Consider the following 15012-nt stretch of genomic DNA (forward strand, 5'->3'; position numbering starts at 1 on the left):
GGAACCAAAATATTTTATAATTCACAAGAGTGAACTAGATTTTTCTCTTCATCTCTTTAAAAGGTGAAGATTCTAATCAACCATGCAAGTTCACTCTGAAACATAAAAGAAAATACTGCTTGGGATTTAAAAAAAAGTTGACACAACTTAATTTGTAAAAGAAATCACACACAATTTAGTACAAAATCAAAACTAGTGCCACTTAGGGGAGTGCTGGTTCAAACACACATAGTTTTGTTTCATCTCATGACAACAGGAGATTCCTGGACCAACAAGATGAAAAATAACAGAAACTATGTTATTTCCATGCCCTATGTAAAGAAGGGGAAAAAAGCCCAGAACATACAGATCAGAAAAATCAGTATGCACCCTGTTGTATATCACATTAATGAAGAGTTCCAGCACCCCTTTAAAATGTATTAAAACATCTTCTTGAAATGTTACATTCCACTAAAGCATTACAAAATGTAAACAAAAATTTTAGCATGTATAATTTAAATTTTAGAAATTTGAATACAGAATCGTATTTAGCTTTTTATTATAAAGCATAATACAATTGCATATGTAAGGAAAAGCAATTTTCTCCCATTTCTCAGTCATCTTGGACTCATTTTAAAACAAAGACAACCTCCTTATAAGAACTTATAGGTAAAATGGGTAAATTTTACGATTAAATATAATGGAAATTTTACTTCAATAGTTTAAAAATTTTTCATAATATAGAAAAAAAATTATCACAATATGCCAATTAAGCTATACAATATGCCAATTAAGCTATACAATATCTGTACCACAATGCTTTCCTACAAAAACGTACATATTCGGATCCATTTTCAGGTGACACACCAATGTTGTTACACTTCTATAAGGTGTATTTATCCGAGGCCACAAAAACAGCAGTGACAGTTTTCCAGCAAGTTATGCATAACATATGGCAATGAATTATATGTCTCAATGGCCTTCCAAATCAAAGCATTTTTAAAACCAATTATATACAAGTGGTTTTTCAGTTACACCTGTCCACATCCTTCCAAATGGAGTCTTTCATTCACACATACCCACGCACGTGCGCATGCTTGCTCGCAGGCTCGCTCGTACATGCGCACTAGTTAATTCTATGTTGACTTTCATTTCAGTCTTCGGTTTTATTTAGGAAATCAAGTCTGTCCTCTGCAATTTACAGCTGAAAAGTCGTTATTTTAATCCCCTTAAATTGCTGCTCATCTTCTACAACTTCAACCAATACATCTCTTTGCTTTGTCACCATTCCCAGTCTACTTTTCTCAACAAAAGGGAAATGTGGTGTGAAGAGCAAATTTTCTTTACTCAACTCCTTCTGAGATCACAAAATTATTTTCCCAGCTCAGGGTAGCCATTCCATAACTTCAAGGATAGGATTCCAAAACTGCATCTACCTATATAACACAGGGTCTGTTAAAAAAAAAAAAAGAAGAAGAAGAAGAAGAAGGCTATCTGGTTCATACATTTATTATTTCAACCCAACTGTTTACCATACATACTATAACACAATGTGCCTAGAGGGCTCATTTTATATTTAAATATCTCCAAATTGTTTTCTCCTAGCAAATCCGAACATTGTGAGTTGTTTTGCTTGTGCTGTCTAGGGAGCTCAAAGCAAAGGTAGGGAAGCTACCAAACCTCTTTGAGACTTCTTTTCTTGAAAGTTGAGTTCCTTGGAGAGACCCGCTAGAAGGAATACAGCTCAGTGATCCAGTAACAATTGTCATCCCTGCCAGTTGGTACATCACTCTCTCTTATTTTGATGGAAGTCACGCCCTAAAAAAATGTCTGCTTCTACTTCCTGTGTGTGTAAAATAATAGTGGCAAAAATAACTGGAAAACAATTAAGGCTTAGGAAGAATATTCTTAGTAACTCATGCAAACAACTTAACAAGAGTATTTCCACAGTAGCCAGGAGGGGAAGGTGAAAGTGAGTTACTTGCAAGTTAAGGAAGTACTTTTAAATAATTATCTTAAGATTATAGTTCTCCAGCACATCGGGTATATATAAATAGTACAAGCTTGTAAAATTAGCCTGAGATGGCCACATAAGGAGGACATTTTATAGATCAACAGATACGGTTCCTAATTTAATATATATGAAAGGCTTTGTTTCTCCTTGTATAACCTTTATTTGTTTAACTTCTGAACTTTAAAATACTGCTAAGATTCAACTTTATCTGTAAGCTGATGGTCACCACTTGCATTACATACACTATGCAAATGATCAGAATAAAATTTATTTTCACTAAAATTCCAGATGGACTTCTGAACCTTCAAATAAAAGACATCACCTTTGGCTACAGAATAAAGCATCTCTACAAGGAAACTATGGGTGACAGTAAGAAAAATGTTCTAGTCAGCACATAACTAAACTTCTCATTGTAAATACTTATTACTAATACATACAATTTAATTCAAAAATCTAAATATCAGGATATTTTAAATAATTTTTTAAAAGCCTAAGTTAACAAAGTCCTTGCTCTGTCTTTATATTCAGGTCCAAGCTATACAAAATTGACAATAGATATGAACACATTTTACACACTGTAAGACACTACACACATTTAAATAATCACAGTGATGGTGAAAAACCAAGGCTAGATTAATGAGGTACGTGTGGAAGGCAAGTTAAGAGCCCTGGACTAAGATAGTGAATGATTCTTTCACTGAATTCCGCTAGACATTCAAGAAGAATACAAAAATCAAGATAATACATTTATGTTCCACTGGGAGATGACCTCACATTTAGAATTAAGGAGGTGGGAAGGGACCAGGTAGCTGTCAGCTGACACGGCTCTCCATGAGAAAAGCAAGAACTTACTTCCAACTCCTAACTCAGCACTGAAATTAATAAACTGAGTATGTTCCTACGGTATGGAGTCCAGTGGTATGTATCGCCCTTGCTCCCCTCAAAAAAAAAGGGGGGTTAATAAGGGTCATATATAAGACTTCTTCTAAAAGAGAAGAAATTTCAAAATGATGGGCAGTGATAAAAACTACACTAATACAAGTCATTAATATTATTCAATTTCTAACTGAAATACCTTTAAAATATCAACTTTCAGAGACTATATAGCATAGTGCAAAGAGCAGAGGCTGTGGTGACAGACAACAGGTATGTCTCAATGTCAGTCCCAGCACATATTAGTTGGGTGATATTGTGTAACAAAACGCTGTCATGGGCCTTCCTTCTCCCCATCTCAAGCTCCTCATCTTGAAATATGCAGAAACTTCATTCCAAAGTTATTTCATTTGATCCTTGCAATAATTTATGTAAAATGCCTAACACACAGTAGCTTTTAACCCGTTCAGCTCCCTTCCCTGAAAATATATACAAAAATCCTGATTTTACATAAAACTAACTGGCACAAAATGTTGTCACCTAAGAGAAACATAATACACATTTTTCATCTAGCTGTTATTTTGAAGTTGAAGTCCACTGCCTTTTTAGCTTCCCACAGAATTAATCTACATCTTATCTTAATTATTTTATTACACAGATAAACTCAAGGTATTAATGTGAAGTGTCATAGTTACCATTTCTTAAAACTGAGATAAGAAAGCAAGCAAAGTTTTATTATTGTTTTAAGAAACTTTACGTCCACTCATACTTTAATTATATACAAGTGTAATTTCCACAAATCTAAGTTCAAACATAAAAGTGTAGCTTTAATATTCTTAAAATTCTACTGACCACAAGTGTGGCCCTTGAATGTATTCTTGAATGTATTTCAGAATCAATTAAGATAAACAAAAAGTATTCTTTATGCAAACATTGGACATACCAATCTAACACATCCCATTGAACTGTCTTAAAATTTAAAACACTTTCAAATTAAATGGCCAGGTCCAGGAAATATACTACAGTTATTCAATTACAATACTACCTCCTATACCAAATAAACTAGTGTTTATTTCTTTCTACAAAGAGACATTAATTTTCTTTACTCAAACATAAAATATTATAATCTGACTTAACATTATCACCAAGCATTTCTAAAATATAAATTGGAAAGACTCTTTTAATGAAGCAGGTCCTACTTCCCTTTTGTTATAAAAACAAAATAAAGAAACATTAGAGCTTGACAATTTACTAAAATAACTGCTAAGATTTAACATACAGTATGAAGGCTTTTCCTTTTCCAAAAAACAATAAACTTCTTGTCGGCTGGAATCCATGTCTAGTTCATTTTCATGTCTTTACACCTCTAGCACTATAATCTGTAACATATATTATGTTCAGAGAACATTTGATGAGTTAACTATATACAAATACACAAAGAAACTATCAAGAACTGTAACAGCCTAGCAATTTTAAAATGTCTCTGAAACTGTGGGCACCCAAGCTAAACACTCTATTTTGACTTACGTACGCTTATCACAAATATTTCATATATATAACACATTATTCTCATGTGTTATGAACTAGAACCTCAGCTGATGGACTTATGAAGGACTTTTTTCCACTAACCAAAAAGCATATGCTATATTCATTTACAGCAGACATGACTACAAACTAAACATCTCTTTCCAACATACCTCAACCACGTCTATATCTAAATGAGGCCTATCTCTAAAGCAGTCACCTTGGGAGACCATACTTTATTGGGCTGGGCAATCGTTATGAGTTCTTTGCTGAAATTATGTAAGAGTTGTGAGGTTCTGAAGAGACCCAAAAAGTAGAAGAATCACCACTGTAAACACTTTTTTAACTCTATTAGACCAGTTTTCAGAATCAATTAAGATAAACAAAAATGCCTTATTTTTTAACTAAAACAGTACTGTTCAATATCATATCATATACTTTATTCATATTTGGCTTCAAATAACCTGTGACCATTCTAACACTAAATGTGCTCTCAAGATATGACGATCTGCCACCAATGAAGGCATTGAAAATGATATACCAACATCTCCAAAAGAAATAATCCAAAAACAATAACCAAAGGAAAAAAAAAGTTTAGTCTACAAAAATTGCTTACTTGAAGAACACACTCATGGAATGCATGCACTCAAATATATTTCTTTAAAAAGTCATTGTACCTATAGGGACAGTCTGATGGCTTTCCGTGATACCAATTTAACTATATTATGCAAACATGTATCCATGATATAATTAATTGTTCTGAGTTTAAGGGAAGGACATCATTTCTCCTCAATAAGTTTCATTCTTTGAAATGAGAAGCAAGTAGGCACTATTTTATAAGTTATGAACCACCTTTTTCCTCAAAATAAAAAGGGTTTGAAAGAGGTAATGAACAAGCCTGCACTGGAAGAATTATATTCCTTATTACACAGTTAAAAACAGCAATTTCAATTCATGGCATTAAAAGACCTGAAAATAGTATCATTCAAGATGATGAATCATGTTGATTATATAAATCTGAGGCCGAACTGGAAAGATCAGATGACTGGGGATCAGCAGCTGTCTACTTGCCCACTGCTGGGGCAGCTGGCTCCGCCTCGAGGCCACCGCAGGCCGTTACTGGAAAGGCCCTGGTGGGTCAGAAGCATGGCGGGGAGGTGAGCCAGGCCTCTGGCCTTCTCAGTAGCCTGGGGGAAAGGCAACATCTTCATACACACCAGTGCCACAGAAGTGTCCCTACCAGGGCTCTCCAAAGTCAACAGATGGGGGACTGCTGTACAGAGAGATCTTAGAGAAAGAGGTTTTTGGCCTTCACTCTCCAAAAAATTGCGAGGAAAACAGAAAGGACTCGAACACTGATTTTAACCGTTTTGTGTGGATTACCTTTCCACACATGGGTGTGTGAGTCTATCACGATAAATGTAACTATCACAGCACAGAAGGGAACCTGAGAAAGAAAGCTGGGAGTGTGGTCCAGGAGTGGGGTGCTGAGGGTCTAGACCACTGGGGCTCAAACTACTTTCCTACCAGGACACATGTGACAAAGAGCACCTCCCAAAGGAGATCTGGGGGTTGACACAATTGTGGATGCATTACCTAACTGCAACCCCTTTCTCCTATTCAAGGGCACACTAGAATAGAAGTGGTAAGAAGAGCTGACATTGACTCTACCATAATTTGGAAAAATTCTCCAACTTCAGCACTCTAACTTTAGCGTTGTTAGTTATACACTAATTGCTGCAACTCCAAACCAGTCTCAAAATTGCATTTGAGAGTTTCTGGCAGTAAGTTTTCCAGTTACTACAGCTGTCTAATAAACTTCTCCAAAACTCCAAAAAAAAACAGCAATTTCAAGTATATACTCACATAACCTCTTTCTCCCCCAAATAGTAAAACTATCTACTGTTGGTAATTGAGAGCTAATTTTGAATTTCTCTGTATACTGTTTTCAATAATATGTTTACATTATATATAATTTATATTTTATACCTATTTTAATCAATTTTACAATTAAATGAAAATATTTTAGGTCTACACTTGATTAATAAAACATTATGAATTAAGTTACGTAATTTTTATAAACTCCCACTATTCCACAATAATGAAAGAGACTACTTGGCATAGGTAATCCAGAAATCATTCATATCATATATCAAATCTAAATACAAAATCTGTAGCTATTTCCTTCTTAAATGTTTTATAGAGCTAATATTGTTCATATTTTCTGGGCCTGTAGCGTCTAGACAAGTGAGGAACGTGATCCTACAGTCTGTTGCATGCCAGCCAGACTAAAATTGAAGATGCATTTCTACAGTGGGGTAATCAATAGCATATAAAATACAAAAATATACAAGTAATGCAAGTATATAAAATATACGACATTTGTAAGAAAAATTAATTTCATATTCAAGTGACTGCTTCCGTAATTTTCCCTTTCTACTATTCCCAAATAAGAAATCAAAATTAGGTGTACATAACAAAGCTCAATATTCTTATATAAACACAACAGAACTGTTCTTTCACACAGAAGAGTACTTAGACCACACACAAACCGCTAATGGACTAAAATTTAAATTAAAATGTGCTAGATAATTAATATCAACTAGGAAAGTCAGGCTCTGATTTTTTAATGTTTCAGGAAATTATATTAAAGGCTATTTTCTTAATATACTCAAACTGTACCATCAGAATGTGTTAAAGCAATTCCAAGCTAAACTATACCAAAAATTACTAATAAATACAAAGAAATAATTCTAAAAGTATATTTTGAGTCTTTTATCTTAAAGAAAAGTATTAACACCAACTTTCCTATCTGAAGAATAAGTTATCAAAAACACAGCGTTAATGACATACAATCATTTAGTTGTTGAAGAAAACAATATTATGAAAGGAGTAAGTTTCCAATCCTCACATGCTATCTTGAAGCTAGGACTTACCCATTATACATACAAAGGCAACTGTGAGGTATACAACAGTGGTGCAGAGCAGTGTTTTGGAGTGACAGAGCATTCACTGCCCACGTGATTTAAGGTAAGACACAACCTCTCCACTCTCACTTGTAAAGGTAGGGATGCCAATATTTCCTCATATCACAAGAACTAAGCAAGATAACATGTATGAAGCATTTAGCCAGTGCCTGTCACAAAGCACTCAAATTATGGTGCCATTAAATATACATACACATAAACAAAGCAAAGGATACAGATGTGTGTATGCATACATTTCCTAGCTCAATTCATTGAGAGGACCCAGGAGCCCTGACACTTTATGGTGGCAATGAGGGTACATAGTGTCCAGATCTCTGATCTGGTTCTAAACACATTCTCCTAATAAAAGGGATTAGGGGTCCTTGGAAAAGTGGTTGCTTCCAAGGCTGGGGAAGGGAAATATGAGACTAGACCATCTTGTGGTGCCAGAAAATAAGGAAGTGCTCAAACAAGAACGGGGGCCTGTTGAGAAGACACAGGAGCCAGCCTGAACGAGGTCCTATGGCCAAAGCTGGAACAATGAGCAGCAAAATAAATAATGATAGTATCAAACTACAATCCATTGAAGAAAACAAATCCTAAGTCCATAGCAATATAAATACATAAGTAAATGGGGCAGAAAGGATAGCTCTTCCTTTCATAAGAACTCTATAATTAATAAATGTGAAAGAGGGGCCGGCCCGGTGGCTCAGGGGGTTAGAGCTCCATGCTCCTAACTCCGAAGGCTGCCGGTTCGATTCCCACATGGGCCAGTGGGCTCTCAACCACAAGGTTGCCAGTTCAACTCCTCGAGTCCCACAAGGGATAGTGGGCTCTGCCCCCTGCAACTAAGATTGAACACGGCACCTTGAGCTGAGCTGCCTCCCAGATGGCTCAGTTGGTTGGAGCACGGGCTCTCAACCACAAGGTTGCCAGTTCAATTCCTCGAGTCCCACAAGGGATGGTGGGCAGCGCCCCCTGTAACTAAGATTGAACATGGCACCTTGAGCTGAGCTGCCGCTGAGCTCCCGGATGGTTCAGTTGGTTGGAGCGCATCCTCTTAACTACAAGATTGTGGGTTCGACTCCTGCAAGGGATGGTGGGCTGTGCCCCCTGCAAATAGAAACAGCAACTGGACCTGGCTCACAACTAAGAATGAAAGGACAACAACTTGAAGCTGAACAGCATCCTCCACAACTAAGATCGAAAGGACAACAACTTGACTTGGGGGGGAAAAAATTAAAATTAAAAAAAAGAAAGAAAGAAAATAAATAAATAAATAAATAAATAAATAAATAAATAAATGTGAAAGAAGAAAACACAAAATCACTGTAAAGCAAACAATGCAGTAATAACTACTGCAGAAAGATTCACTGACAGACACTAAAATAGACAAAAAGGTTGAGGACAGACTATTTACTCAAATGAGAAAAATATTAACTGTAGTGTGAAGAAATCTGGCAGACAGATTTCTTATTATACTAGTAATAAGACATATTGACATCATGAACCCCCTGATATGATGCACTAAGAAGGCTATCACCTCTGTGCTCTTCTTGCCAAAAACGCATAGCCTTAGTCTAATTCAAGAGAAAACATCAGACAAACCCGAGTTGAGGGCATTCTACAAAATAATCCATTTTTATTCAGAAGTTCAAGGTCATAAAAGAAAAAACTGAGGAACTGTCACCTAAGGAGACATTACAAATAAATGAAAGGTGAGATCTTAGATTGGCTCCTGGAACAGAAAAAGAATATAAATGGGAAAAATGCCAAATTCAAATAAGACCTGTAGTTTAGATAACAGTATTGCAATATTAATTTCCTAGTTTATTAATTAAACTATAATTATGCAAGATGGTGATATTTATTAGGGGAAGGGAGGGGAAGGGTTTATGCAAATTCTATAATTTATTACTTTTCTGTAAGTCTTATGGTATTTCAAAATAGTTTTTAAAGTTTTTTTTCAAATATGATATCTGTAGTTATGTAGGCAATGTATAATAGCTACCTTTTGTTTTTCCTTAAAATAATTAAGTTATGCAAAAATATCCTTTACTTGCTGAAGCTAGAATACATACCTCTAAAAAATTAGCTCTGAAAAATTTAATGAATAAAATACATCACCGATCTCATTACCTGTAATTTTATATCCATAAGCAGCAAGTTGTCCAGCCATATATTCTCCATCTGAGTTATTATGAGAACAACCCCATGTTCGTATCCAAATTTTCTGTATGCCTGGAATATTGCTATTAAACAATCAATAAAAAAAAAAGTTAAGTCTCATTAAGGGATTTTTAAAATAAAAAGTACTAGATGATATCTGGGCAAATTATAAAAAAAAAAAAAAATACACTCACTATAACCCATTCACAAACTATTCATTAAATGCACCAACTTAATCCATGACCTGTTGTTACACCAAAAGTCTAAAATCGAGATAAAATAACTACACTCTAAGACAGTAAGACTCTACCAAAAAAAAAAACTCCCTTTTCTCTGAATTGTATTTTAAATTCAGTACTACTAATGTACTACCACTAAGTTCAACTCATAGAATGGTACACACCAATAAAAATCACAAAGAAAATGGTTCCAATAACAACAGCAAATAAAGAAAAAAAACTAAGTACATCTACCACGTTTCCCTGAAAATAAGACCTAACCGGACAATCAGCTCTAATGTGTCTTTTGGAGCAAAAAGTAATATAAGACCTGGTCATACATTATATTATACATAATATTATATAAGACCGGTCTTATAGTGAAATAAGACCAGGTCTTATATTACTTTTTGCTCCAAAAGACACATTAGAGCTGATTGTCTGGCTAGGTCTTATTTTTGGGGAAACATGGTACCTATTCATAAAGACAGGATATACTAATTACAATCTTTATTGTATAACTTACAGATTAAAATAACTAAATCAAAATGAAAAAACTGTCACCCTATAGCATTATTGAAAGTACTTCAGATGTAAAAATAAGCATTCTAAAAATGTAATCGTTTTAGGAAGAGGAAAAAAAGGACTTTCAACATAGATTGCCCTAATCATTTATAATTAAACAGAAATTACCTTACGAACATGTTCAGGACAAATTTGATAAACTTCAGTCATTAAAATATAAGCAAGTTTTAAGTTCATAGATTTTAAAAGTTTAATGTTCCAAACCAAATAATCAAGTGTATTAAAATTTTCAACAATTTACTAGAATAAATATAGGCATATTAAAACTGTATAACTGCATAATCATGTCTTGCTAGGTTGTATTAGAATTTCACTAAAGACCTAACATACGCTGTAAACAGCACAGTAACTTATTTGTGCTCAATGCTTTAACTGATCCATAAGTAACGGTAAATTTGCTAAGAAAAAGCAACCACAAATTCCAGCAAAAGTTTTAATTTGGAAATAACACAAAATTACATACCAACTGCAGTAACATCAAAGAGATGAGGGGGGGATCCTATCTTTATGCCAAATACTGTCATAGGCCCTGCCTTCAAGGAACATACAATTTGACACCTTTTTTTAACCAATTACTTTGCTAAATTAAAAAATATTCAAATAAAAAAATAAATCTACATATTTCCTCTAAAAAGTTCACAGATTTTTTAAAAGAGATATTGTGCGTATCACATAGACCAACAGTACCAGCTTCTCCCCTGGAATGATGCTGAATATAATTAAAAAAAAAAAAAAAAAAAAAAAAGCTTACCTATCACTTGGTGGACTGTTTTCCTCTTGTAAATATTTTTGGGTATTTCGCCTTCGCACCTTTGGAACAACGTACTTTCTTGCAAAATGCCTATCTTGTGGCTTTGAATCTTCCTGTGAGACAATATCTTCTATGTCATCCAGCAGTGAATCACAGGATGCAGATGGCATCTTCTTCTTCACATAAAAAGGTAGTAAGTGATACAAGCTTATGAATCCCTCAGAAAAATCTGTTTAACATAGCATCACTTATGAAATATCCTTGCTGAACCTGAATCCAATAAAGCCTTTAGATTTAGCTTCAAATTTATAGAAAATGCAGAGCTAAAGAAACACAAGGAAACAATAAGGCAAATCCTACTGACAGTGGGACATTCCAAGGTTCAAATGGAACTATGTCGTCAACAAATCACTATCATGGAGGAAAATAAAGGAGCGAAACTGTTCAAGATCTTAGCAGACTTAAAAGCCTAACAACTAAATGCAACTCATGGACTTGTTTAGGTTTCACTTTGTCCAACCAGCTTTAAGACACTTTGGGAACACCTAGGGAAATCAAAATACAAACTTTGTATCAGATAATATTAGGGTATTACTATAAATCATTAGATGTAAAGTGCTGTCCTTATGTTTAAAACTCTTATTTTTTTGACACTGAATACATTTTTTAATATATTTTATTTTAAAATCTTATTTTTCAGAGATGCGCGTTGAATATTGGAGCTGAGATATCATTATGTCTATAATGTGCTAAAACAAAAATTAGATTAAGACATATGGGAAAACACAACTCTTAAATCAAGGGAACAGATATGTTGGTGTTCATTGTCCTATACTATTTTCCTGAATGCTCAACATTTTTATAATCAAGAAAAAAAAATGTAGACACAACTTCCAGGAAGATAGAACAGGCATACTTTTCCCTATCCCTCCTGCCAAACATAGCTAAAACTCTGGATAAAATAAACACAAGAGTTTCACAAGTGGAGAAAAGAAGGCAGACAGGCTAGGGACTTTGGAACCCAAGGAACAACTCAGTGGTGAGGTCCTTGGGGTTTATTTTGCCTCTTCTATCCCAGACTTGGAACTGAAGGAGCCAGCAACCCAAAATAGCAACAGAAACAAACAACAAAAACCCCAACAAAGCCCGTTTTCTTATAAAAGAACCCGACAGGGGGCAGCATAGCAAGACAGAAAATTCTTACACAATAACCATTCCACAAAAAAAAGAAAAAACTTACAAAACACGAAACTATAGTCCGATCTCCAGACAAGCCACAAAGGCCAAGTGGGGAGACCTGACTACTCCCATTTGAGGCTATAATGAGGCACCCCAACACACCCCATCAGGGTAGAACCAGAGAATGCCAACTAGGTATCCTGAATTTCCAAACCAAACAACCAATAATGAAGCCCCATCCCCACCTGACAGTGTCAGTGAAGACCAAACTGATACAAAAGTTTAAAATTCCCATCATAATTCCAGCAAGATATTTTGTAGAGATAAACTGTTCTAAAATTTATATGGAGGGGCGGCAGGGTGCTCAGTTGGTTAGAGCGTGAGCTCTCAACAACAAGGTTGCCAGTTCAATTCCGGCATGGGATGGTGGGCTGTGCCCTCTGCAACTAACGACTGAAAATGGCAACTGGACTTGGAGCTGAGCTGCGCCCTCCACAACTAGATTGAAGGACAATAACTTGGAGCTGATGGGCCCTGGAGAAACACACAGTTCCCCAATATTCCCCAATTAAAAAAAAAAAAAAAAAAAACCTTTAAAAAATTTATATGGAAAGGAAAAATAATTAATATATCTAAAACAATGGTAAAAAAACAATAAAGTGAAAACAATTGGCCTGCCCGATTTTAATACTTTTTATTAAAATTCATTGGGATGACAACGGTTAGTAAAATTACATAGGTTTCAAACGTACAATTCTGTAATATGTCATCTATATATTACATTGTGTATTCACCACCCAGTCAGTTCTCCTTCGATCATCATATATTTAACTCCCTTTACCCTCTTCTACTATCCACCCTCCCCCTTGCCCTCTGGTAACCACTAAACTATTGTCTGTGTCTATGAGTTTTTGTTTCTTTATTTGTTTGTCTTGTTAGTTTGTTGCTTTCACTTTTACATCATACATATCAATGAAGTCATATGGTTCTTGATTTTTTCTGTCTGACTTATTTTGCTTAGCATAATAATCTCAAGATCCAGCCATGCTGTCGCAAATGGCATTATTTCACCTTTTCTTATGGCAGAGTAGTATTCCATTGTGTATACGTACCACATCTTTATCCCATCATCTATCAAAGGACACTTTGTTTCCATGTCTTGGCCACTCTAAATAAAGCTGCAATGAACATCAGAGCACTTACATCTTTACAGATAAATGTTTTCAGATTTTTTCGGTATATACCCAGAAGAGGGATTGCTAGGTCATATGATAATTCTATTCTTAATTTTTTGAGGAACCTCCACACTGCCTTCCATAGCGGCTGCATTCTCACCAACATTACATGAAGGTTCCTTTTTTCTCCACAGCCTCTCCAACACTTATTTGTCTTGTTGACGATAGCCATTCTAACAGGTATGAAGTGATATTGTGGTTTTTATTTGCATTTCTCTGATGATTAGTGATGTTCAGCATCTTTTCATATCTATTAGCCATCTGTATGTCCTCTCCAGAGAAATGCCTATTCAGGTCTTCCGCCCATAATTGGATTGTTTGTCTTTTTGTTGTTAGGTTGTAAAAGTTCCTTATATATTTTGGATATTAGCTCCTTATCAGAGGTGGTGTTTGTAAATATCTTCTCCCATTCAGTTGGTTGCCTCTGTTTTGTGGATGGTTTTTTTTTGCTGTGAAAAAACTTTTTAGTTAAATATAGTCCCACTTATTTATTTTAGCTTTTACTTCCCTTGCCTTTGAAGGCAAATTCATAAAACCTTCTTTGAACAGGGTCCATAAGTTTAGCACGTTTTCTCTATGCAATTTATTGTTTCAGGTCTGACGTTTAGGTCTTTGATCCATTTTCAGTTAATTTTGGTACACAATGACAGATAGCAGTCTAGTTTAATTCTTTTGCACGTGGCTTTCCAATTCTCCCAGCACCATTTATTGAAGAGGCTTTCTATTCTCCATTGTGTATTTTTGACTCCTTTGTTTAAAATTATCTGTCAGCACCATTTATTAAAGAGGCTTTCTATTCTCCATTGTGTATTTTTGACTCCTTTGTTTAAAATTATCTGTCCACATTACGTGGGTTTATTTCTGGGTTTTCAATTCTATTCCATTGGTCTGTTTCTGTTTTTCTGCCAGTACCATGCTGTTTTGATTACTGTTTCTCAGGAGTATAAACTGAAGTCAGGGAGTGTGATACCTCCAGCATTATTCTTGTTTCTTAGGATTGCTTTGCCTATTTGGGGTCTTTTGTGGTTCCATACAAATCTGATGACTTTTTATCCTATTTCTTTAAAAAATGCCATTAGGATTTTGATGGGGATTGCATTAAACCTGTATATTGCTCTGGGTAATATTGTCATTTTAACTATGTTGATTCTTCCAATCCATGAACACAGAATGTCTTTCCATTTCTTTGTGTATTCTTCAATTTCTTTTTTAAATGTCTTATAGTTTTCAGTGTATAGGTCCTTCGCATCCTTGGTTAGGTTTATCCCTAGGTATTTTCTTTTTGTTGCAATTGCAAAAGGAATTTTTTTTTCTTTTTCTGAAATTTCATTGTTAGTATAATAGGAATGCAATGGATTTTTGTACGTTGATTTTGTAGCCGGCAAATTGACTGTAATTGTTTATTGTTTCTAACAGCTTTTTGGTGGAGTCTTTTGGATTTTCTATATAAAGCATGTTATCTGCAAAAGGTGACAATTTAACTTCTTCATTCCCAATTTGGACGCCTTTTATATCTTTC

The 15012-nt window shown here is 34.9% G+C and overlaps 1 protein-coding gene and 1 pseudogene across 5 annotated transcripts in view; both read right to left on the reverse strand.

The window, feature by feature from the left end:
* LOC109448703 (thioredoxin pseudogene) overlaps positions 1–9608 on the reverse strand; it is a 58535-nt pseudogene extending 48927 nt beyond the window's left edge. The window contains exon 1 of the transcript XR_016018676.1: positions 9496–9608. The product of XR_016018676.1 is annotated as a thioredoxin pseudogene (transcript). The remainder of the gene's footprint in view (positions 1–9495) is intronic.
* CDKAL1 (CDKAL1 threonylcarbamoyladenosine tRNA methylthiotransferase) overlaps positions 1–15012 on the reverse strand; it is a 616068-nt gene that overhangs the window by 582490 nt on the left and 18566 nt on the right. For 2 of the 4 annotated variants that reach the window (XM_019734280.3, XM_074335174.2), the window contains exons 3-4: positions 11080–11252; positions 9496–9608 (exon numbers count right to left, since the gene is read on the reverse strand). In XM_019734280.3, coding sequence (XP_019589839.3) covers positions 9496–9608; positions 11080–11249 — 283 coding nt within the window. In that variant the 5' untranslated portion in view covers positions 11250–11252. Of the gene's footprint in view, positions 1–9495; positions 9609–11079; positions 11256–15012 lie in introns of all 4 variants that reach the window. The other 2 variants (XM_019734279.3, XM_074335173.2) reach the window with 1 other exon arrangement.

Source organism: Rhinolophus sinicus, chromosome 14, assembly GCF_057876585.1.
Source record: "Rhinolophus sinicus isolate RSI-liver-muscle chromosome 14, RSI-T2T, whole genome shotgun sequence".
Taxonomy (NCBI): Eukaryota; Metazoa; Chordata; class Mammalia; order Chiroptera; family Rhinolophidae; genus Rhinolophus; species Rhinolophus sinicus.